General features: G+C 53.6%; 1 protein-coding gene across 1 annotated transcript in view; it reads left to right on the top strand.

Moving 5' to 3' along the window:
- KIAA0232 (KIAA0232 ortholog) overlaps window positions 1-23,223 on the top strand; it is an 85,524-nt gene that overhangs the window by 43,777 nt on the left and 18,524 nt on the right. The window contains 3 exon segments of the mRNA XM_070068018.1: window positions 5,907-6,044; window positions 18,929-18,995; window positions 20,009-20,090. Coding sequence (XP_069924119.1) covers window positions 5,907-6,044; window positions 18,929-18,995; window positions 20,009-20,090 — 287 coding nt within the window.

Here is a 23,223-nt window from a genome sequence, read left to right as displayed (position 1 = left end):
TGCTGATGTGCCTGGGAAAGCAGCGGAAGGTGGTGCAGGTGCTTGGTACCTGCACCCATGTGGGAGACCCAGAACTGGAATTTTAGGCTCTTGGCTTCGGCCTGGCCAGCCCTGGCCATTGCAGCTGTTTGGGGAGGGAACCAGCAGGTGACTGCCCCCCCAACTCTGATGTTCAAAATAACAAATTTTTTTTTTTTTTTGGACAGGTAGGGTGGACAGTGAGAGAGAGAGAGAGAGAAAGGTCTTCCTTTGCCGTTTGTTCACCCTCCAATGGCCGCCGCGACCGGCGCACTGCTGCCGGCGCACCGCGCTGATCCGAAGGCAGGAGCTAGGAGCCAGGTGCTTTTCCTGGTCTCCCATGGGGTGCAGGGCCCAAGCACCTGGGCCATCCTCCACTGCACTCCCTGGCCACAGCAGAGAGCTGGCCTGGAAGAGGGGCAACCGGGACAGAATCCGGCGCCCCGACTGGGACTAGAACCCGGTGTGCTGGCGCCGCTAGGCGGAGGATTAGCCTAGTGAGCCGCGGCGCCGGCCAAAATAACAAATTTTTTAACGGAATCCCTGTTCCTGACGAGTTTGCCGTGGACATCCTGTCCCAGGCGGAACTGCAGTCCCAGTAGCATTTCGCACCTGGTGCAGAACGTGGCGTTCTCCTCGTCAGCGCCTGCTCACCTGTGCAGGCACGCGCACTTAATTTTCATTTTAAAGTGAAAGGCACATACCAAAAGAACACAACAGAATTCTGTATTCTGTAAATGCCTTCTAAACTGTTAATATGTGCACTGAAACTCATGCCTGTGGACTGATGTTAACATTCGGCAGTATCTCTTCATGTGAAGGTACTTTGAAAGACAAAAATACGTAAGATATTATAAATCAGTATTAACGGGGCAGTTAAGGATGAGAACGGAAACATCCATTTTGGAGAGGAAGATGTCAGTCTTTCTCTAGTCACATATCACGTCTTGCATATAGACGCTCCCGAGTGGGCAGGCACTGTGGAATAGCTGGTAAAGCCGTCACCTGTGCCGCCGCTATCCCAGGTGGGTGCTGATTCAAGTCCTGGCTGCTCCACTTCTGTCTGACTCCTGCTAATGCACTTGGGAAAGCAGTGGAGGCTGGCCCACGTGCCTGGGCGCCTGCACCCACGTGTAGGCCTGGATGAAGCTCCTGGCTCCAGTCTGGCCCAGTTCCAGGCGTTGTGGCCATTTGGGGAGTGAACCAGCAGATGGACAGTCTGTCTCCCTCCCTCCCCGCAACTCTGCCCTTCAAATAAAATACTAAGTCTCTTTTAAAAAGGTATGTATTGGGCCAGCGCCGCAGCTCACCGGGTTCTAGTCCCGGTCGGGGCGCCGGATTCTGTCCCGGTTGCCCCTCTTCCAGGCCAGCTCTCTGCTGTGGCCCAGGAGTGCAGTGGAGGATGGCCCAGGTGCTTGGGCCCTGCACCCCATGGGAGACCAGGAGAAGCACCTGGCTCCTGCCTTCGGATCAGCGCAGTGCGCCGGCCGCGGCGGCCATTGGAGGGTGAACCAACGGCAAAGGAAGACCTTTCTCTCTGTCTCTCTCTCTCACTGTCCACTCTGCCTGTAAAAAAAAAAAAATAAATAAATAAAAAAAAAATAAAAAGGTATGTATTTTGGCGATGGGGAATACTTTGAACCCCAATTGTTCTCTCTCCCCTAAAAAGTTCACTCTTCTCATCAGTAGACCTGCATGGAATAAAAATCATACTGAACAATATTTTGAAATTTTTTTTAAAAAGATTTGTTTATTTGAAAGAGTTACACGGAGAAAGAGATGTAGAGAAAGAGGTATTCCCTCTGCTGGTTCACTCCCCAGTTGGCCACAGTAGCTGGAGCTGCACCGATCCAAAGCCAGGAGCTTCTGCCAGGTTTTCCACATGGATAGCAGGGGCCCAAGGACTTGGGCCATCCTCCACTGCTTTCCCAGGCCACAGCAGAGAGCTGGCTGGAAATGGAGCAGCTGGGACTCGAACCAGCGCCCATACGGGATGCCGGCACTGCAGGCAGCAGCTTTATCCGCTACCCCACAGCACCGGCCCCTTGAATTCTTATGAATACAATTATGAAGTGTATTCCCTCCCCGCTCCCGCCCCCCCCACCCAACCTGCTCCCCCTCTGCCCCCGCCCCTCTTCTGTCTCTTATGAAAAGTGCCTACATTGTATCCTTGATGTAACTGCCTCTTGGTCTTAAAGCTTTCACTCTGCAGCCCTCCCAGGTGCTGGGCACTCTGCCTCTGGCCCAGGTCCAGGCTCTGCTTCAGTGGCCCCTCCTTGGCCGGGAGGCCTGTACTTGCCTCCCAGGACTGAGAAGGGAAGGTGTGCCTCTTCACATCCTGGACGCGCTCTGTATGTGTGTGCCAGCGCCGGGGGCTTGTGGTCGTCCGCTCACACTTCCTCCACGCCAGACTGTGCTGAGTGTCCGACGCCACTCCGAAGGCACTTGCACTTGCGTGGTTTCTGGGTGAATGGGTGAACCTGTGTCCGTGCTTAACCAGGTCAGACAGGAGGCGGGGACTGCCCGATCCTCTCTGCCGGGGTAAGAGCTGCTGGGCCTCTCCGCGTTTTGTCATGGACTCTGCGTTTAGACAGAACCTTCTGTGACATACAGCAGCATGGCCCAGTGTCGGCACACACACACCTAAGAATCTCGTATCCGGCATCTGCTCGCCAGGAGACAGGCTCTCCGTGAGCGCTTAGCTGCGTTTCTTCTCGGGGCTTTTCTTCCTTTACTTAAGAGCTCTCTGCCTCTTTCATCTGGATGTCTTAATTGGCCTCTTCATCACTAGGCCAAATGCCTGCCTCTGCAGACTCTTTTTTTTTTTTTTTTTTTTTTTTAATTCATTTATTTATTTGAAAGGCAGGGTTACAGAGAGGCAGAGGCAGAGAGAGAGGTCTTCCATCTGCTGGTCCATTCCTCAGATGGCCGTAACAGCCAGAGCTGTGTGGATCCAAAGCCAAGAGCCAGGAGCTTCTCCTGGTCTCCCATGGGGTGCAGGGCCCCAAGCACTTGGGCCATCCTCCACTGCTTTCCCAGGCCACAGCAGAGAGCTGGCCTGGAAGAGGGGCAGCCGGGAGTCTAAGTACACACCCGTGTGGGATGCCGGCATTGCAGGCGGCAGCTTTACCCGTACGCCACAGTGCCAGCCCCTCTGCAAACTTCTTAATGTCCACTTACGGGGGTGTGTGTTTAGCCAGAAATGAGGTCATTCTTTTATAAACTGCTACTTTTACATACCGTGTATAGCTTTCCATGACGATAAATGACCTTCATAATTTCTTCTTAATGGCTATAGTATCTGTTGCCCGATGGGCCGTGACTGGTTTGCGCAGGTTCTCTGTGCTGACGTTTGGTTCTCTGCGCATGTGATCAGCATCACTATGGCTAGGTGTTTCCCTAAGACACACTCACGGAAGTAGAATTACGGGGTCATGGCTGTGTGCGTGTTGAAGCTGTGTGGCCCGTGTGTCTGTGTGTGTGACACGTGTTTATTGGGATGTGGGGTGTGTTGTGGGCTGAGCTGTGGGGCAGCTTCCTGGGAGCCGCTTGCACAGGTCAGCGCGCAGTCAGGCCCAGCAGCCCTGCGTTCAGTAACCTGCAAGTAGATTCTCTGCAGTCTGAACAGTGGGAAACTGACGTGTTTCTTTGCCTTCAAGAAGCTTTGAGTCTGCATTGTTAGGGTTGTGGCTCCGTTACAGGAGAAGCCTGCTCCATCTCCGGAGGGGGCGTGATAAGAATGTCGTCCAGGAAGCGTGCTCAGTGAATGGCGCGTGTCAGTAGCTCTCATTCGGAAAGAGCACGTTCCTCCGAAGGGGAAAGTGATTCCGCTCGGGCTCATGAGCTCTGGAAACGTGCCCAAGTGATGAGTTATTTATTTGAAAGAGTTACAGAGCGAGACACACAGAGATAGATCTTCCATCTGCTGGTTCCCTCCCCTAATGGCCGCACCAGCCGAGGCTGGGCCAGGCTGAAGCCAGGATTCAGGAGCTTCTTCCAGGCCTCCCATGTGGGTGCAGGGGCCCAAGCACGTGGGCCATCTTCCACTGCTTTTCCAGGTGCGTTAACAGGGAGCTAGATTGGAAGAGGCGTAGCCGGGACTAGAACTGGTGCCCAGATTGGATGCTGGCCTCAGAGGCAGCAGCTTAACCCTGTAGACCACAATGCTGGCCCCATGCTCAAGTAATTAAGTAAAATGTACGCTCACGAGGGAGGGATCTTTCATTTTGATGAAGTAATTTTTATGTATTGGATCAAAGTAAAAATTGTATCATATTTGATCATACTAGATTTTTGGAAGCTACTGTTTTACTTGTTCTCCTTTATTCAGTCCATCACTCATTTATATCTTTCCTGAGGGCCTACTGTTGGCCAGATGTTCTAAGTGGCTTTTTAATTTTGTTCTTTCTGCCCTTTCTAATCTTTTCCCCCCTTATTGCCACTGGTTTTAATCATTTATCAAATGAAAGGCTTAGGAGGCCAAACAAAGTAGCAAAGCAACTAGAAAGTAGCAGGCTTGAGAAACAGCCAAGTAAATCTGCACTTAGAACATCACAGGGCCGGGCCTGCGCCGCGGCTCACTAGGCTAATCCTCCGCCTGCAGCGCCGGCACACCAGGTTCTAGTCCTGGTCGGGGCTCCGGATTCTGTCCCGGTTGCCCCTCTTCCAGGCCAGCTCTCTGCTGTGGCCAGGGAGTGCAGTGGAGGATGGCCCAGGTCTTTGGGCCCTGCACCCCATGGAAGACCAGGAGAAGCACCTGGCTGCTGCCTTCGGATCAGAGCGGTGCGCTGGCCACGGAGGGTGAACCAACGGCAAAGGAAGACCTTTCTCTCTGTCTCTCTCTCTCTCACTGTCCACTCTGCCTGTCAAAAAAATAAAAAAAAAAAAAAATCCCAGGGCCGGGGTCAGTCTCTGCTGCCTGCCAGTGGCCTGGGAAACGCAGTGGGAGATGGCCCAAGAGACCCAGATGCAGCTCAGCAGCTCTGGCCACTGTGGCCATCTGGAAAGTGGACCAGCAAACAGAAGTCTGTCTCTCCCTTTCTCTGCAACTTTTTCAAATAATATCATAGAGCCAAAGAATTTGTAGTAATGTTGGTAATGTTTACAATATAACAGTGAGGTCAGATACAAAATTGAATAGTGTGAATTCACTTTTTTTTTTCTTAAGATTTATTTATTTATTTGAGAGGCAGAGAGAGAGGGAGGTCTTTCATCTGCTGTTCACTCCCCAAATGGCCACAATGGCCGGAGCTGGGCTGGGCCATCTTCCACTGCTTTCCCAGGCCATAGCAGAGAGCTGGATCGGAAGTGGAGCAGCTGGGACTAGAACCAGCACCCACATGGGATGCTGGCACTGCAGGCTGTGGCTTTACCCACTACACCACAGCGCTGGTCACTCACATATGTTTTTAAAAAGTGTAGAGAAAAAACTGAGTAAAGCACATTAAATTGCTATTTTCACTGAGCAGTAGGATCATGGGTGAGTGTTTTCCCTTCTATTTTGAATTTCCTTCAGATTTTTACTATGGACATATATAATTGGGGAAAAATAATGTCCTTTCAAAATATTTTATGTTTCCCTCCAAAAAAGTAGGGCTTGAACCATTTAACTATAAGAATGTTAAAGTCTGGTAATAACATGGGCATAACTTAGCATTTATGCTGAAATTCAGTTTTTATGCACGTACAAATGTCTGAGCAGGTCGCTGGCTAGCACTTTGGGTAACGGGCAGCAGCCAGATGAGTTCTTCTCAAGTGTGGGTGGGCAGTGTGCTGTGGTCTCTTGGCGGGGTGCGCCATGCTGTGCTCGGTGTGCGTGTGTGAGGAGAGCGGCAGGGTTCTGCCCGGGACTTGGTGCTGAGCGTCCGGCCTGTGCGATCTTGTTGTAGGAGAGTGACACCTTCCTGGGCTGGGAGAAAGGAGCCTACAGGAAGTGGGGAAAGAGCAAGAGAAAGTGTCCCGATCTGACTCTGGAGGAGATGAAGAAGCAGGCGGCTGTCCAGTGTCTTCGGTCTGCTTCTGACGAAGTAAGTTCTGGTTTTATTTCTTACACTTAAGAGGAAAAAGGCCAAAAAAGGTCGTTATCTTACCAGCATCACGTGACTGGTATTATTTTCCCCTTTTGGCATTTTCCATATATCTTAAGTTTTATGAAATGCGCCTTTGCGTGTGCTACTCTAATTAGAATATATACAGAATTTTATAGCCTTTTTTCAGTTTAACTTAGATATTTATTCCTGCTATTATTATTGTCTATTCTTTTCAGTGGCTAAATTGTTACATTTTATCAAGTACTTTTTAACAGTAGTAGAATACTTTTGTTATTACTGGTTATTTGGTTTGCTTTTGTCACACTGTTGAGGATATTTTATGTGTGTGTTTTCTCCCCGCCATGGTCAGTGTTATTTCTTCTGGATTTAGTCCTGGGGTAGACAGCAGTTCTAACCCTTCAAGAGCACTATCTGTGTTCATATCTCAGGATTTTTTGTTTGCTTGGGGTTTTTTTAGAAACTACTACAAGATTATTTGTCTTCTAAGATTTCTAAAATTTATTTGTTTGATAGTCAGAGTTACAGAGAGGGGCACACACACGCACACACACACACACACACACACGCAGATCTTCCATCTCCTGGCTCACTCCCCACGTGGCTGCAATGGCCAGGGCTGGGCCAGACAGAAGCCAGGAGCAGGAGCTTCTTCCGGATCTCCTGTGTGGGTGCAGGGGCCCGAGCTCTTGGACTGTATTTTGCTGCTTTCCCAGACCGTTAGCAGGGAGCTGGACCAGAAGAGGAGCAGTACCCGTGTTGGATGCCGGCGTCGCCGGTGGCGGTTTCCCCTACTACACACAGTGCTGGCCCCGGTTTCTTGTTTTTCAACACTTCATGTAAAATATTTCTGATGTCTTTGAGTGTGGGGAGCAGCTCGGACTAGACTAAGTTACTGGAATTAGGACTTATTCTGTGCATCTGCTCTCCCACAATATGGCGCTGGGAGAGGAGAAAACAGCTTCTACGCAGCTGCCTCCAGTTCAGCCAATAAACTGTAGGACTTGCTCCTGATTGGAGGAGAGCAGCGTACTCGGCGTGTGGGCAGCCGAGTTAGGATTGGCGGAGGAGGACTATAAAGGAGGAGAGAGACGGCATGCACCAGGAACATCTAAGAGGAACATCTAAGGGGAACACCTGTGCAGCCCCCGAGAGAGCCGGCCGGCGGTGTGCCGCTCCCCTGCGGAAGTGGGGAATGTGGCCAGGGGGAACTGCCCTTCCACGGAGGTGGAAGGGACAGTAGCCAACCTGGGAAGAACCAGCAGCAAACCCGGGAAGGGCCGAGCAGACCAAAGAACAGCGCAGGGTCCTGTGTCGTTCCTCCACGAAGAGGGGGAGCGACATAATGGTGCCGTGACTCGGATATGAAGCCTAGGCAGGGTTTAGTGTCGTTCCTCCACGAAGAGGGGGAGCGACATTTGAGCTCCTGAAATTACGGAATAATTGTAGAATAGGATAATCTGTTTAAATTAATACTATAAATTCTTACTTGCTTTGGCCACGCTGTTGGGGGCAGTGTGGTCCAGCCTCCAGAAACTGCTCCTTGCTCCGCTGGAACCGAATGTCTGACGCTGGGCTAACCAGCCTGGCTCCGTTGGGTAATCAGCAGGAGTTTCTGTCTGGCTACTGCCTGCCATGTATGCTTTTTTTTTTTTTTTTCTTCGACAGGCAGAGTGGACAGTGAGAGAGAGAGAGAGAGAGAGGTCTTCCCTCCGTTGGTTCACCCCTCAATGGCCGCTGTGGCCAGCGCGCTGTGGCCGGTGCACCACGGTGATCCGAATCCTGGAGCCAGGTGCTTCTGGTCTCCCATGGGGTGCAGGGCCCAAGCACCTGGGCCATCCTCCACTGCACTCCCGGGCCACAGCAGAGGGCTGGCCTGCAAGAGGGGCAACTGGGACAGAATCCAGTGCCCTGACCGGGACTAGAACCCGGTGTGCCGGCGCTGCAAGGTGGAGGATTAGCCGAGTGAGCCGCGGCGCCGGCCGCTGTGTATGCTTCTTAACACCTGGTGGGTGTTTCCCACTTTGGTGTTCTCACCCAGCTCCGCATTCTCTGTGGGAGTCAGGGTGCTGGCCTGCGTCCTCGCGGTCCTGTGTGTGTACTGGGGTGGTGCGGCCTCCCGTCCCGAGCTGTCGTTGTGCATCGGGCTGTCTTACCGTGAGCAAGGCCTGAGTGACCGGTCTTTCTCCTGGTCCCTGGGCGCCCAGCGCGTGGAAGTGCTGAGTTTTCCGGAACCGGATGTCCCTTCCTCGAGCGCACCCTGCTCTCCCCATCCTCCTCTTCCCAGTCGTGTCCTTCTCCTCTACTCTCTTGGTTTTTTTTTTTAACTTCTGAATTTCATGAAGCTACTGCTTCATACTCTCTGGGATAGAAATTTGAAAGCTACCACACGTGTCTTTTGGGGACCATTGGATTACAACAAATAACATAATTCACCTAGTGTAAGGAATAGTAAAATACACACAAATGCAGGCCGGCGCCGCGGCTCACTAGGCTAATCCTCCACCTTGCGGCGCCGGCACACCAGGTTCTAGTCCCAGTCAGGGCGCTGGTCCTGTCCCGGTTGCCCCTCTTCCAGGCCAGCTCTCTGCTGTGGCCCGGGAGTGCAGTGGAGGATGGCCCAAGTGCTTGGGCCCTGCACCCCATGGGAGACCAGGAGAAGCACCTGGCTCCTGGCTTCGGATCAGCGCGGTGCGCCGTCTGCAGCGGCCATTGGAGGGTGAACCAACGTAAAAGGAAGACCTTTCTCTCTCTCTCTCTCTCTGTCTCTCTCTCTCTCACTGTCCACTCTGCCTGTCAAAAAAATATCTATATACACATAAAGGGGGCTGGTGTTATAGTGCAGCTGGTTCGGCCCCCATGTGAGTGCCAGTTAAAGTCCCGGCTGCCCCACTTCCCATCCGGATCCCTGCTAACACGCCTGGGAAAGCAGCAGAAGATGGCCCAAGTGCTTGGGCTGCTGCCACCCACCTGGGAGACCCAGATGGAGTTCCAGGCTCCTGGCTCTGGCCTGGCCCGGCCACAGCTGTTGCAGCCATTTGGGGAGTGAACCAGCAGATGGAAGAGTCTGTCTGTCTCTCTCCCCCTCTCCCTCACTCTGCCTTTCAAATAAACCTTTAACACACATACACACACACACACACACACACGCACAGTTTACAGTGCTGGACGTGCTCCAGCCCCAGGAAGGATCTGAACTGGAACTACTGTGGTCGGCAGACAGACCCACAGTTTCACTGGCGTCTTCCCCGTCTCTGATTCTGGCTTTCTCTGCTGTCGCACCTGCAGAGTGAAGAATGGCTGTTCATCCCCACCCCGCCGTGGCTGCAGCCTGGTATCTAGCGCTACTGAGCTGCAGAGAGTCTGGCTGGCTGGGTGGGGCCGGGGTGCCGGGAGGTCAGTCTGCAGCAGTTGTCGGAGGGAAGGGTGAGGCCAGCTAGTTACCCAGAAGGGCTGCCCTCAGGGCTCAGGGCACCGGAGGCCGAGGGGGGCCCTGTGGAGCTCTGAAGGAGCGCAGGGTGCTGCACACGAGCAGGTCAGCTGCATTCTTGGAGCAGAATGCAAAGAAGCTGCCTGGCCGTGGTTGGAGGCGCCTTGGAGTGGGTGCTGCGGCTCCGGTCGGGGAGGGCCTCACTTCTCCCACGGCCGGTTCCCGAGAAGCGACTCGCGCCTCCCACCCCCAGTTGGGCCGTGCGAGCAGCCGCCCCGGCTGAAATCGGCTGTGAGAGGACGAGGGCGACAGGGGCCGTGCAGCAGGAACGTGGGGCTGCACAGCCGTCCCGCGCACACATGCACGCACGTGTGTGTGTGAGGGCAGTGGCTTGCAGGGGTCTCCTTGGGTTGTTGCTTTGGCAAAAAAGACTTTCCTTTGCCTGGCTGTATTCCATAGGCAGGTGTTGTTTATTTTGTTTTGTTTTTTAAGTATTTATTCATATGGATGGCAGAGTTAACAGAAAAGTTGAGACGCAGAGAGAGACACTGATCTTCCATCTGCTGGTTCACTACCCAGATAGCCGCAACAGCCAGGGCTGGGCCAGGCTGAAGCCAGGAGCTCCATCCAGGCCTCCCACATGGGTGGTGGGGGCACAGCACCTGGGCCATCTTCCACTGCTCTCCCAGGCGCATTAGCAGGGAGCTGGATCGGAAGTGGTGGGACTCAGACTGGTGCCAGTGTTGTAGGTGGCAAGTTCACCCACTGTGCCACGGTGCCAGCCCTGGGATTTTAAATTCCAGCCCCAATAAAGTGTGTTTATTCTAGTTTGCTCTTTCTTCTTTGTTTTATGAAAAATTGTTGCATTGTATTTTCTTAATGGTTTTGTTTTCAGTGCTGTCCACTTAAAATCAATTGAGGTAGGCAGTCAGTGATGACTTACGGAGTAATGAAGAGAAAGCCCTCCGTCCCAGGTCCCTCCTCCAGGCGTGTGCACGCGTTTCTGTCCCAGGTGGAGGACATGTGGGTCCTTTCCTGGTGACCTGCCTCTCCATTCCTCCCCAGGGGCCCTTATTTGGTATTTATGGTTCCTATTTGTATTTTTATCTTTATCTTTCTTTTTGTATTTTATTAAATATTGTTTGAAGGTATACACAAGTATGTAGCATTATTTTGCATGTTCTTAAACTTCTTATAAATGGGACCACACTATATATCTTTTTTTTTTTTTTGACAGGTATAGTTAGAAAGAGTGAGAGAGAGGCTGGCGCCGCGGCTCACTAGGCTAATCCTCCGCCTTGTGGCGCCAGCACACCGGGTTCTAGTCCCGGTTGGGGCGCCGGATTCTGTCCTGGTTGCCCCTCTTCCAGGCCAGCCCTCTGCTGTGGCCAGGGAGTGCAGTGGAGGATGGCCCAGGTGCTTGGACCCTGCACCCCATGGGAGACCAGGAGAAGCACCTGGCTCCTGCCTTTGGATCAGCGTGGTGCGCTGGCCGCAGCACGCCGGCCGTGGCGGCCATTGGAGGGTGAACCAATGGCAAAGGAAGACCTTTCTCTCTCTCTCTCTCTCTCTCACTGTCCACTCTGCCTGTCAAAAAAAAAAAAAAAAAAAAAGTGAGACAGAGAGAAAGGTCTTCCTTTGCCGTTGGTTCACCTCCCAAATAGCCGCCACGGCTGGAACCGAAGCCAGGAGCCAGGTGCTTCCTCCTGGTCTCCCATGCGGGTGAAGGGGCCCAAGCACTTGGGCCATCCTCCACTGCCTTCCTGGGCCACAGCAGAGAGCTGGACTGGAAGAGGAGCAGCCGGGACTAGAACCCGGTGCCCATGTAGGATGCCGGTGCCGCAGGCGGAGGATTAACCTAGTGAGCTGTGGTGCTGGCCCCCATACTATATATCTTTTGAAACTTCATTCTTTCAAAAATTTGTGTTGGGGCTAGTGTTGTGCCTTCGCTGGTAAAGCTACCACGTACACTACTGGCATCCCATATGGATGCCAGTTCACATCCCAGCTGCTCCACTGCACTCCAGTTCCTGTTAACGGCCTGGGAAGACAGTGGAAGATGGCCTAAGTGCTTGGGCTCCTGCACCCGTATGAGAGACCCTGATAAAACTCCTGGCTCCGGCCTGGCCCAGCTCCGGCCACTGTGGCCATCTGGGGAGTGACCCAGCTGACGGGAGGTCTCTCTTCCTCTATGACTTTCAAATAAGTAAACAAATCTTAAAAAAAATTTTGGGTTAATCACATTTTTTTAAAAGATTTACTTCTTTATTTGAGAGATAGAGTTACAGACAGAAAGAAGGAGAGACAGGAGGGGTCTTCCATCCACTGCTTCAGTCCCCAGATGGCTGCAATGGCCAGAGCTGTGCTCATCTGAAGCCAGGAGCTTCTTTCAGGTCCCCCATGTGCGTGCAGGAACCCAGGGACTTGGGGCCAACTTCTGCTGCTTTCCCCAGCCATGGTGGGGAGCTGGCTAGGGAGTGGAGCAGCCAGCACTTGAGCTGGCACCCATGTGGGATGCCAGCGCTGCAAGTGGAGGCTTAACCTGTAGCACAGTGCTGGCCCCAGTGATCACATTCTTACAATTTTTTCATTCTGAAATATTTGTCAATTGTGAGACCATAAAGCCATCTGCGTGGACCCTACTAATGGCCCTTCCAGTCATTCCAGCTGTGGAGGGACGCTATTGCACGCTTACCCTTGTACGCACACGTGGTTCTTTTTCTAGTATATATATGTGTGCATCAGATAACTGGATTGAAGTTTGTTTTCTGTTTTTTTTTTTTTTTTTTTTTTTTAACTCTTTTAGCCTAAAAGTGGGTATTTGGTGCAAGCTGTGGGCCTAGCCGCCTGTCCTCCTGTGCATCGTTGTCCCCCTGCCCGTTAGTGGCCTCCTCGGATCATGTTTCCTGGATTAAAAACAGTTGTTCCAAGTTCTGCTTTGAAGTTCTTGTTAATTGAACAATGAGGGGTAAACTGTGTCTGACCATTCAGCCCTGGGCCCTCTGAGCTTCTGTGCCTGAATCTCCCTTAGACATTGGAGTTGTTACAGGACTGGGGATCGGAAAGGAAGAGAAGTTGCCGTCTCCCAGTGGACACAGGAAACAGAACATTTTCCTGCCTGTGAAAACTAGGGCTCGCCGGAATCAGCAAGGTGCTGTGGGAGCTGGGCTTGTCAAGGACCCCGTTGGTGTGGAAGTCCTTCCCTGTCCTAGGGGATGACGACGCGGAGGCTGAGGCGTGCTGCCCGTCCAGCCCGTCCAGCCTCCCACACGTCAGCCTGCTCCGGAGCGCCAGCCGCGTGCTTGTGCGTGCTGTCACTGCTCACGAGTGACGCAGAGCTGAGCTGCCTGCTCCAAGCCTTGGCGGTGGCATGGATCACTGTGCACAACAGGCTGACGTCCTCTACTCTTTTTTTATTATTTATGTATTTATTTGAGAAGCAGCATTACAGAGGAGAGGGGTGGAGACACAGAGATCTTCCATCTGCTGGTTCACTCCCCAAAAGGCCACAATGGCTAGAACTGCGTCGATCTGAAGCCAGGAGCTTCTGCTCAGTCTCCCATGCGGGTGCAGGGGCCCAAGCACGCGGGCCATCTTGCACTGCTTTCCCAGGCCACAGCAGGGCGCTGGATGGGAAGGGGAGCAGCTGGGATGTGGGGCTGCAGGCGACAGCTTTACCTGCTATACCTGGAGCCAGCTCCTCCTCTTTGTTTAAAAAGGTAGAGTGACAGAGTGGGGTGGAGGGGTGCTACCTTCTATCCAAATGGCCACAGTGGCTGAGGCTGGGCCAGGCTGCAGCCGGGAGCCGGGGGCTCTATCCTGGTCTCCCACCGGGGCGGCACGGACCCAGGCATGCTGATTTCCTGGCACATCAGCAGGGAGGTAGATTGGAAGTGGAGCAGCTGGGACTTGAACTGGCGTGCACTCTGGTAAGGGCTGCTGGTGGCAGGTTCGTCTGCACCTCAGCACGGGCCCTGTTGCCACAGATTCTGGCTGACTTTCCTCCAGCATCGTGGGCCTTGGAGCTCTTCCGCCCTACAGCACTGATGGTTTATCCAGGGGATGCTGCGTTCCTCTCTAATGTTACGGAGAGCAAATGTAGGAAAAATTGGAGCAGGGAAGGGGGAGGCAGAAATCTGCCGTCTGTTGGTTCACTCCCAGATACAACAGCTTAGGACGGGGCCAGGCTGCAGCCACGAGCCAGGAATTCCATCCCGCTTCCCCACGAGTGTGGCAGGAATCCCGATGCTTGGGCTGTCTCCTCCCTCCCGGGCACATCATCAGGACCGTGAGTCAGAAGGGCGTGCAGCGGGACTCAGGACGGAGGTGGGCACTCCGAGTGGCAGTCAGCCTGAGTCCCAGCGCCCGCCCCAGGCTGGTTTTTGTAGCTGCTTCTGTGTTCAAGGCTGGAACCACAACCTTCACGCAGGTGCCTTGGCGGAAGTAGATGTTTGTTTTTGGAGTTTTTAAAGTTTAGGTACTTCCTGGGCACTGAGGGTATGAATTTGTGAATCCTAGAATATATTCTGAGTCCTCTCACTTGGTGTTCTTTTGTTATTAACCTGCAAATTAAATTTCTTTTTAAAATTTGGTATCTCCTATCCACTGGTCACTCCCCAGATGCCCACAAGAATAGGACTGGGCCGGCGCAAAGCCAGGAACCCAGAACTCAGTTCAGGTCTCGTGAGGGGCAGGAGCCATCACCTGCTGTCTCCCAGCGTTGCGTTAACAGGAAGCTGGAACTGGGGAGTATCAGGTCTCAGGCCTCAAACACAGATTCCCAGTATGGGCTGTGTGTCCACGCGCAGTCTTAACCATTGCACTAAACTCCTGTTCACCGTGACTTTTTAAAAGGTTTTAAAGCTTGTGTTCATTAAAGTATGACATCGATCCCTTACTGTAGTGTGTCGTCCCCAGAAGTCATTCTGCACTGAAGCTGGGTTTCCTCCTGCTGACCTTCGAGTTCTGTTCTAGGAATCAAAGTCCAAGCTCTGAGAGTGAGCGACTGACTGTGCGGGCAGCGAGAGCAGAAGGCAGGTGCCTCGTTGGCACTTCCCGACAGCACCCGGCAGCTTGGTGGGTCCAGAGCCATTTTGTCTGCTTCCTTCTCTGTGGGAGGCTCTGTGCTGGCCTGGCCTGGCCTCAGCAGCTGGGGCAGGAACACCCGGGCGTGCTCTCCTCACGGGACTGCTGCTCTCCTGGGCGTGACTGGGAGCTGTGACCTCCCCGTGGCACATGGAGCCCAGGCGTTTGCTTTGCAGGAGGCCACGTGGCCCCTGAGTTGCTCTCGCTGTGAAGCCCCGTTGCTGAGAGGGCCCACCCTGGGAGTGAGCGCTGGGAGCCCGGCTCGGGGTGCGCCTGTCAGTTACGTCCAGGAGGGGCTGGGCAGAGAGGTTCTGCACCCTGAGGCACTGGGCTCCCCAAGGGGAAGCGTGAGGCACAACCACGAAGCAGGCAGGTGGCAGGTTGTATTCCAGAGACAGAGAGTGTATGATTTCTCTCTGAAAGAGGGTGCTGTTAAAATATATCTTCAAGGACAAACAAAATAACAGACATGAAGAATGCAGCAGAGGTACGGAAGGTGTACTTGAAAAGTCCCCCAAGAAGTAGAGCAAACAGAAATGGGAAGTAGCAGAGAAGGAATGGGGGAGCGGTCCCGGAAGACCGGTGACAGTGTCAGAAAACGTGTCTGTGGGGCTCGCGCCGTTTTCCGGTTCTGATAGGGAAATGATTCAGGAAGGGTCACACGGTGGGCGACAGCTGGGTGCCACCGCATGTCACAGTGGTCAGTGGTCACAGGGCTGGGGGCACCTTTCCAGCATTTGGGAGTACCCAGTCCAGGTGCGTTCTCTATCGAAGATGATTAACAGCGTACAGAGAGGAGAGAGAATGGAGCAGAGTCGATCCATTTGTCTTTGCTTGCTTTAGTGGTTCCGGGTCTGAGCTGAGAAGGATGGGAAATGTGAGGAGTGAAGAGAAGAACCAGGGTGTTGCGGGATGGGAAGTGACAGGAGTTTTCCAGGGAATGAATGAGATTCCCAAGTTCCCACTAGCGCACGCTGCGGGGCAGCAGTGACGGCTCACGTATGCCACTCACATGGGAGATCAGGATTGAGTTCCAGGCTCCTGGCACAGGCCCAGCTGTTGGGGGGCATTTGGGGAGTGAGCCAGCAGATAGATGATCCCGTCTGTCTGTCTTCCAAATAAAAATTAAAGACTTTTCAAAGAAATGAATGGAAAAATGAGATTCTGGAAAATCAACAACATGTGCCAAGTTTGGAAATGGCACCTTTTAAGTCAGATGTCAGGGGCTATGATGGGTGCCTTGCTCTGTGTCATCTTAGTTCACCCTTAGTTCTTAAGGGGGAAGTGGTGGCACACCCCCCCCGTGCTGTCTGGTGAATGTGGCAGGACAGGAGTTGAGAACCTGGCCCACCAACCCCCAGTCCAGATCTGTTCCACTTGTCCCTGTTGTCAGGGAGCCAGAAGTGGTTACGTAAGCTCCAGAGGGCAGGCCCTGGCTCTCGTTCCTGCCTGGCACGTGGGTGCTAGGACTCTGTTCACTGGGTACTGAGTGTGTGCGTGATAAACCAGGGGCTGGCTGGCTCTGCGTTCTGAAGACGGGCCGTGACTCCCGGAACTCGCCTGCCCTGGGCGAGGCTTTCCACTCTGTGGGTGCAGATCACTGTACCTTGAGTTGTCAAGTGCTCTTAGGGTTGGTGGAACCTTGCTACACGCACCTGATGGAGGCTGGTAGGTTGGCTGGGTGGGATCACTTAGGAAAGCAGTTTGTGAGTTCAAAGAAAGAATGTTAGCATTTTTTAAAAAGCTTATTTATTTATTTTGAAAGAGTTGCAGAGAGAGGGGGAGAGACAGAGAGAGCTCTGCCATCCTCTGGCTCACTCCCTGGGTAGCCATAATGGCCAGGGCTGGGCCAGGCTGAAGCCAGGAGCTTCATCCAGGTCTCCCACGTGGCTGGCAGGGGCCCAGGGACTTGGAGCAGCTGGGACATGAACCTGTGCCCATAGGGAATGCGGGTGTCGCAGCGGCAGCTTTACCCACTGTGCCACAGTGCCGGCCCCGTTAGTGTTGTTTTCACCTGGGGCCGGCACTGTGGCGTAGCAAGGTAAGCCTCTGCCTGGAATGGCGGCATCCCATATAGGCACCAGTCGAGACCGCTGCTCCACTTCTGATCTGGCTCTTCACTAATGCGCCTGGGAAAGCAGCAGAGGACGGTCCAAGTGCTTGGGCCCCGGCACCCACGTGGGAGAGCTGGACTGAGTTCCAGGTTCCTGGCTTCTGCTTGGCCCAGCCCTAGCCATTACAGCCACTGGGGGAGTGAAGCAGAATATGGATGATACCCCCCCTCCCTCTCTCTTCCTCTTTATATCACTCTCAAATAAATAAAAAGCGAATCTTGAAAGTTCTCATTGGCAGCTCTAAGTTAACACTTCAGAGCACCTGCCGGGACACATCAGGATGTGATGACACTTTGTGATGTCCCTCTGTGCTCCTCAGTTGGTCACCCAGTGCTTAATGATTTAATGAATATATATGTGTAGACTGCAGGATCCGGGAGGGAGGCCTGCTTGCACAGGGTGAGAAGTGAGCACATTCGTGTGGGAAGCAGATTCTCAGGCATGTTCTCCGGTGTGAATTAGTGTGCGTGTGTTGTATAGGGTTAATTTCCAGAGTGGAACTGCCTCGTTGCTAGTGCAGTGCTGGTTCTGTGGGAGCGTGCTCAATGGAGCCCATTTCCAGAGTATTTAAGGAAGTTTAATCAGCGATCCCTGGAGACTGACCTGGGCTGAAAAACGCAGTGACATAGGCTTGCTGTACAGACAGTATGCAGCGAGTCAGCTGACACCGGTGTTAGTTTCGTGATCTGCAGGAAACGCGCGGTGATGGTCTGCTCGGCACACCTTGAACGCTATGGTAAGCCCTCTCTCCGGTGGAACTGTGAGTAGAGAAGTGTTCTGGCTAATGTCTGCCGCAGCTTTTAAGAGTGTGCAGAGGCGTGAGCAGCTGCCCCCTGACCATCTGCTGGGCCCCTCTGAACGGTGGCGGCGTGAGGTGGACGGCGTGTTGACTGAGTTGTTTACGATTTGCTGATCGCATTCTCATCTGTTTCTTGCTGTCAAACTGTGTAACTGTGGGGTTTCTTGTCTAGGATCTCTGTAGGACTGTGCTGAGTCATTCTGAGTTAAGTGAATGGGATGAAGTTCTATTTTTAGCCCTGAAGGCCCATGAGGACACCGGGTTAGCTGAGAGACAGCCGGTTCCGTGCATCTGTCTGAGCGGTGCCACCAGAAGAGACTTGATGCCAGTTTAAATAGGACTTTAGCCACGGAATAAACCTGAAGTTTCTAAGAAATGTGTTCAGCCTTTTTGTCCACATAAGAGATTTTCCTTCCCTCACATGAGAAGCAGTGTCGTGAGAGCTTATTCACATGAGCCGGTTGCCAGCATTCCTGCCCCTCCGAAGGGGGCTCTCCTGAGGCCTCCCTGCCCGTGTGCACGGGCTCACGCCAGCACCGAGCGAGCTCTCGCACTCACTGCCCGTGGGGGTGGGGTTCTGTTCTGCCTTCTCTGGCCATCACGAGCGTTCAGAACTTCAAAGAAGAAGGAGGTCACCCTGTTTTCTTTAGATTGAGAGCTCCTAGAGTGCCTGTGAGGTTTTGTTTTTTATTTTTAAAGATTTATTTGTTTATTTGAAAGGCAAAGTTACAGAGAGGCAGAGAGAGAGAGAGAGAGAGAGAGAGAGGGGACAGACATATTTTCCATCCTCTGGCTCACTCCCCAAATGGCCAAAGCAGCCAGAGCTGGGCTGATCCAAAGCCAGGAGCCTGGAGCCTCTCCCAGATCTCCCGTGTGGCTGCAGGGGCCCAAAGACTTGAGCCATCCTCTGCCGCTCTCCCAGGAGCACTAGCAGGGAGCTGGATCGGAAGTGGAGCAGCCGGGACTTGAACCGGTGCCCATGTGGGATGCCGGCTCTGCAGGCGGCAGCTTTATCTGCTCCGCCACAGCACTGTCCCCACCCATGAGGTTTTGGTGGCTTGTATTGGGTCTGGTATAAGACCTTGTTCACAGGGGTACTTGGTGGTGCTGACTTTTGGCCGTCCCGTGGGCTTTTGGGCTGTTAGTCTGTCCCTGAGCAGGGTGGTATACCTCTGGGAAGACAAAAGCCATCCTGGGAGGTACGCTAGTGTTTCCACCTTTACCAGTACATCCCATGTAACGTCCTTCATTGTAAAATGGCACCGATGTGGACCTACAAGCCTGTGATTTTGTCAACTCTGGCGTCATTTAGGGGTTGACGTTGCGTTTCGTGGGGGACAGGGGATACCTGCAGGGGTGTCTGCATTAGAGCGGACGTCGTGAAAGCCTGCCTGCGTACCTGCCAGTAACCTCCCGTGTGTGTCTTGTCACGCAGAGCTCCGGCATCGAGACTTTAGTGGAGGAGCTGTGCTCCAGGCTGAAGGACCTTCAGAGCAAGCAAGGTGAGCATGCTGCCGCAGAGGCGAGCGGCACGCCAGGACACGGAGGTGCCCTCCCCAGGGGAGGTCTTGGAGACTGTGCCGTCTGCGGCCCCGCGGGTGACTTCTCTGCCAGCCCTTCGCGTCGCTCCTGGCATCCCTGCTCCTGAAGGGGCAGCCCCATCCAGGGCGCCCTCCCGGGCAGGGCGTCTTCTGCCCGCCCGCTCCTGCCGCGGGTGAAGCTCAGAGATCGGGAGCAGTGTTTCCTCTCCCTGTCCTTGCCCGCTGTAATGCCTGCCTGTCAGAATTAAGGCCTCCGCCAGTGTTGACGCTGAAATGTTTCAGATTTGGAAGAAGCTTTTGTCTTGGTTGGAAGTTTCTAAAAGGCAGGCCTGACAAGCTCGTTAAGTCCTCTCTGACACGGGAGCCCAACAGCTGCTGTCCCCTGCCCCTCGCAAGCCCTGAGAGAGGGCCTCCTCTCTGCTCCCTCCTCCGTCGTCTTGCTGCCCACCACGCCTTGAGACCTGTGAAGGGCATGGGCTGTTTGCTTATTTTTAATGTAAGACAGTGCCCGGGGCTAAGCCAGGAGTGTACAGCCCTTAGCTCTTGTTCACATACATGTTAAGTAACAGCTAATGGTAATGAAGACTTTCCTTTCTAGATTAGCATTAGTCAGAATGAGTCATCATAAAGTCTGAGTGGAGAATTTTTAAGAAAGTATTTTTGGAGTCTAGACAGATGTTCTCTCCTTCTGGTCTAATTAACAAGTGCGCAGGAGACTTAAGTCTCTTAATTAAATGTATTGGAGGTGGGATGGGTGACTCTCACTGCGTGGCCTAGTGCTCCGTGCTTTAGCCAGAGAATTCCCTCTGGAATTCATGGAGGCAGGTTTTCATTAAACAGGCAAACTGCTGTAGAGTTCTCTTTTTAAAGGCCAGGAAAATCTCTGTCATTCCTGGTTAAAGTTACTGTTGCAAAGCACGGGCATCTGTTAACTAGGTTCAGGACAGATTCTCTCCATTTTTGTTTCGTAACAGAAGAGAAGATCCACAAGAAGTTCGAGGAGTCTCCCTCTCCAGAGGCAGAGTTGTCCCCCACAGCCAAGGATCAACTGGAAATGTACGTACGACGGCGTTCCGTCCTGAAGTGTGCGTCCACGCCAGCCAGTAACCGCCACGCGGTCCTTGTTTTCCTGCCGTCGATTTAGCTTCAAATGCCGTAATCGAGGCAGCCTCGCGCACTGTGTGCTGGACACGGTGCAGACGTGAATGCGATGGTGTCTGTGGTGTGCAGTGGGTGCTTGTAGAGTGGATGGAATGAGGATGGGGGTCGATCACGCAGCGCAGCCGCCGCCTCGGGAGCTGACGCCGCTTGTCCACCCCGAGGGCAGGGCGCTGCCGCGGCCGGCTGCGAGGGCACAGTGGGCAGGCCTCCACCGCACCAAGCCTGTTCCCGAAAATGCTTTCAGTTCTCTCACAGTAAACAATTAGTATTAAATAAGCTGCCTTATTAGACATTTTGAAAACTTTCCTGAACCTCTAAAACCTAAGGAAAAAATGACCTTTAAGTGGTTTGTGTAGACGGGCCCTGTGCATCCCGCAGTAACTGCGAGCTGCGTGTGACTGGTGAGCACTTGCGATGGGGCTGGCCGAAACAGCTGTGCTGAGAGTGCAGCTTGCTGCCTGGACCTCGGAGACTTGGTTATGCAGAAGTGCACGATACTGCAGTAGTGAGTTTCTCCGCTTGATTCCGTGTTAAAGTATTACCACTTGTGAAAGTATTGGTTAACGTATTGGATAATATGTTGTGTATGTATTGGAATTAATTGCACCTGTTTCTTCTTAAGCTTTTAACGTGGCTGCTGGAACGTTTAAACTTCATGTGCACCTCACAGCACGCTCGTACGGGACACCACTGCCACAGATGGGCGAGGAGGGTGATGCCCGGTCCTTGTAGACCTGGCCTGTACCACTTCCCACAGGACCTCGACTGCTGCCCCCAGAGAACCGGCCCCTGAGTTGCCCACGTGGCTCCTGGCCCCAGACTCTGCTTAGACATTTTCCTAGCACATAAAAACAGCTCCTTGTTCTCAGGCCCGCCCAGAGCAGCCTGCCTGGCTTCTCTCTCCTGTTCTTGTTTCCGTCAGTTACTGGTCCCGCAAGGATGTCGCGCGTGTGGCCTCACGACGCGCTGGGTTCCCATGCTGTCTGTCTGGCTCCGTGAGAACCAGCTGTGGCCCACGTTCCGTCCTCTCTGCTGACCGCTTGACTGTGACCATCCGTGTGCCCTCTGAGGGTCTGTCTCGGTGATGACAGCCACTGTCTGTTTCTGTACGCCTCTCAGCCCGGAAGTAGGTGTAATTGTTGCCCCTAGTTTGTGGATGAGGAAACGGAGCCACACAGAGGTTAAGTACCAGGCCTAAGGTCACACAGGTGGTCAGTGGGGAGCCAGGGCCCAGCCTCAGGGAGGTGGCTTCAGAGTTCAGCTGCGGCTGAGTGCGGTCCGGCTTTTGGCTGCGTGTGTTTGCAGTGCTCCGGCAGCCTTGTGGGGTCAGTCCCAGGGTCCTGACTTCAGAGTCGAAGTAGACCAGAGCGTTCAGCGACGGGCTTCAAGTCGTCAGCACAGAAAGGGGCCAAGCTGAGACTCCAGTTCAGGCATTTCTTACTGAAAAGACGACATTATTTGTACTGCATCATCTGTGTCACTGTCTTGTCTTGTCTTTCTTTTTTTTTTTTTTTTTTGCAGGCAGAGTTAGAGACAGAGAGAAAGGTCTTCGTTTCCGTTGGTTCACCCCCAAATGGCCGCTACGGCCGGTGCAGCATGCCAATCGGAAGCCAGGAGCCAGGTGCTTCCTCCTGGTCTCCCATGGGGTGCAGGGCCCAAGGACTTGGGCCATCCTCCGCTGCACTCCCGGGCCACAGCAGAGAGCTGGCCTGGAAGAGGGGCGACCGGGACTAGAACCCGGGGTGCCGGCACTGCAGGCGGAGCATTAGCCTAGTGAGCCGTGGTGCCAGCCTTTCTTTTCTTTTTTAAACATTGATTGATTTATTTGAAAGGGAGAGTTACAGAGAGTCAGGCGCAGAGTGAGAGAGAGGTCTTCCATCTGCTGGTTCACTCCCCAAATGGCCGCAATGGCCAGAGATGCACTGATCCGAAGCCAGGTGCCTGGAGCTTCTTCCAGATGTCCCATGTGGGTGCAGGGACCCAGGGGGTTGGGCCATCTTCCACTGCTTTCCCAAACCATAACGGAGAGCTGGATCAGAAGTGGAGCAGCTGAGACTCGAACCCGCGCCCATGTGGGATGCTGGCACCACAGGCAGCGCTTTACCTGCTATACCACGGCACTGGCCCCATCTCTGCCACTTCCAGTTTCTTGATTAAAGTTCAAACTTTGAAGATAAAATTTCCATCTTGCGTATTTGTTTAACGTATCATTGTGCTTGTCGTAGTGTTGAGCAGAAAGGTGCTTGGTGCCTAGGACTTGACTCATTGGTTGTAAACCGCGTTGAGGATGAGGATTTGTGGGTGATGTGAATGCTGATCCCGTTAGGATGAGCACTCCACTCCGGTTGACGATGCTGTCTGCCCCGTGCAGGACGCTGAGTGACAGTGTCTGTCTGCCCCGTGCAGGACGCTGAGTGACGGTGTGTGTCTGCCCCGTGCAGGACGCTGAGTGACGGTGTCTGTCTGCTCCGTGCAGGACGCTGAGTGATGGTGTCTGTCTGCCGCATGCAGGACGCTGAGTGACGATGCTGTCTGCTCCGTGCAGGACGCTGGGTGACGGGGTCTGTCTGCTCCGTGCAGGACGCTGAGTGACGGTGTCTGTCTGCCCCATGCAGGACGCTGAGTGATGGTGTCTGTCTGCCCCATGCAGGACGCTGAGTGACGGTGTCTGTCTGCCCCGTGCAGGACGCTGGGTGACGGTGTCTGTCTGCTCCGTGCAGGACGCTGAGTGACGGTGTCTGTCTGCTCCGTGCAGGACGCTGGGTGACGGTGTCTGTCTGCCCCATGTAGGACGCTGAGTGACGGTGTCTGTCTGTCCCGTGCAGGACGCTGAGTGACGGTGTGTGTCTGCCCCGTGCAGGATGCTGAGTGACGGTGTGTGTCTGCCGCATGCAGGACGCTGAGTGACGGTGTCTGTCTGCCCCGTGCAGGACGCTGAGTGACGGTGTCTGTCTGCTCCGTGCAGGACGCTGAGTGACGGTGTGTGTCTGCCCCGTGCAGGACGCTGAGTGACGGTGTCTGTCTGCCC

This window comes from Oryctolagus cuniculus, chromosome 2 (assembly GCF_964237555.1).
Source record: "Oryctolagus cuniculus chromosome 2, mOryCun1.1, whole genome shotgun sequence".
NCBI lineage: Eukaryota > Metazoa > Chordata > Mammalia > Lagomorpha > Leporidae > Oryctolagus > Oryctolagus cuniculus.
Note: the sequence above shows the minus strand (reverse complement) of the source record. Positions and strands in the feature narration are given on the sequence as shown.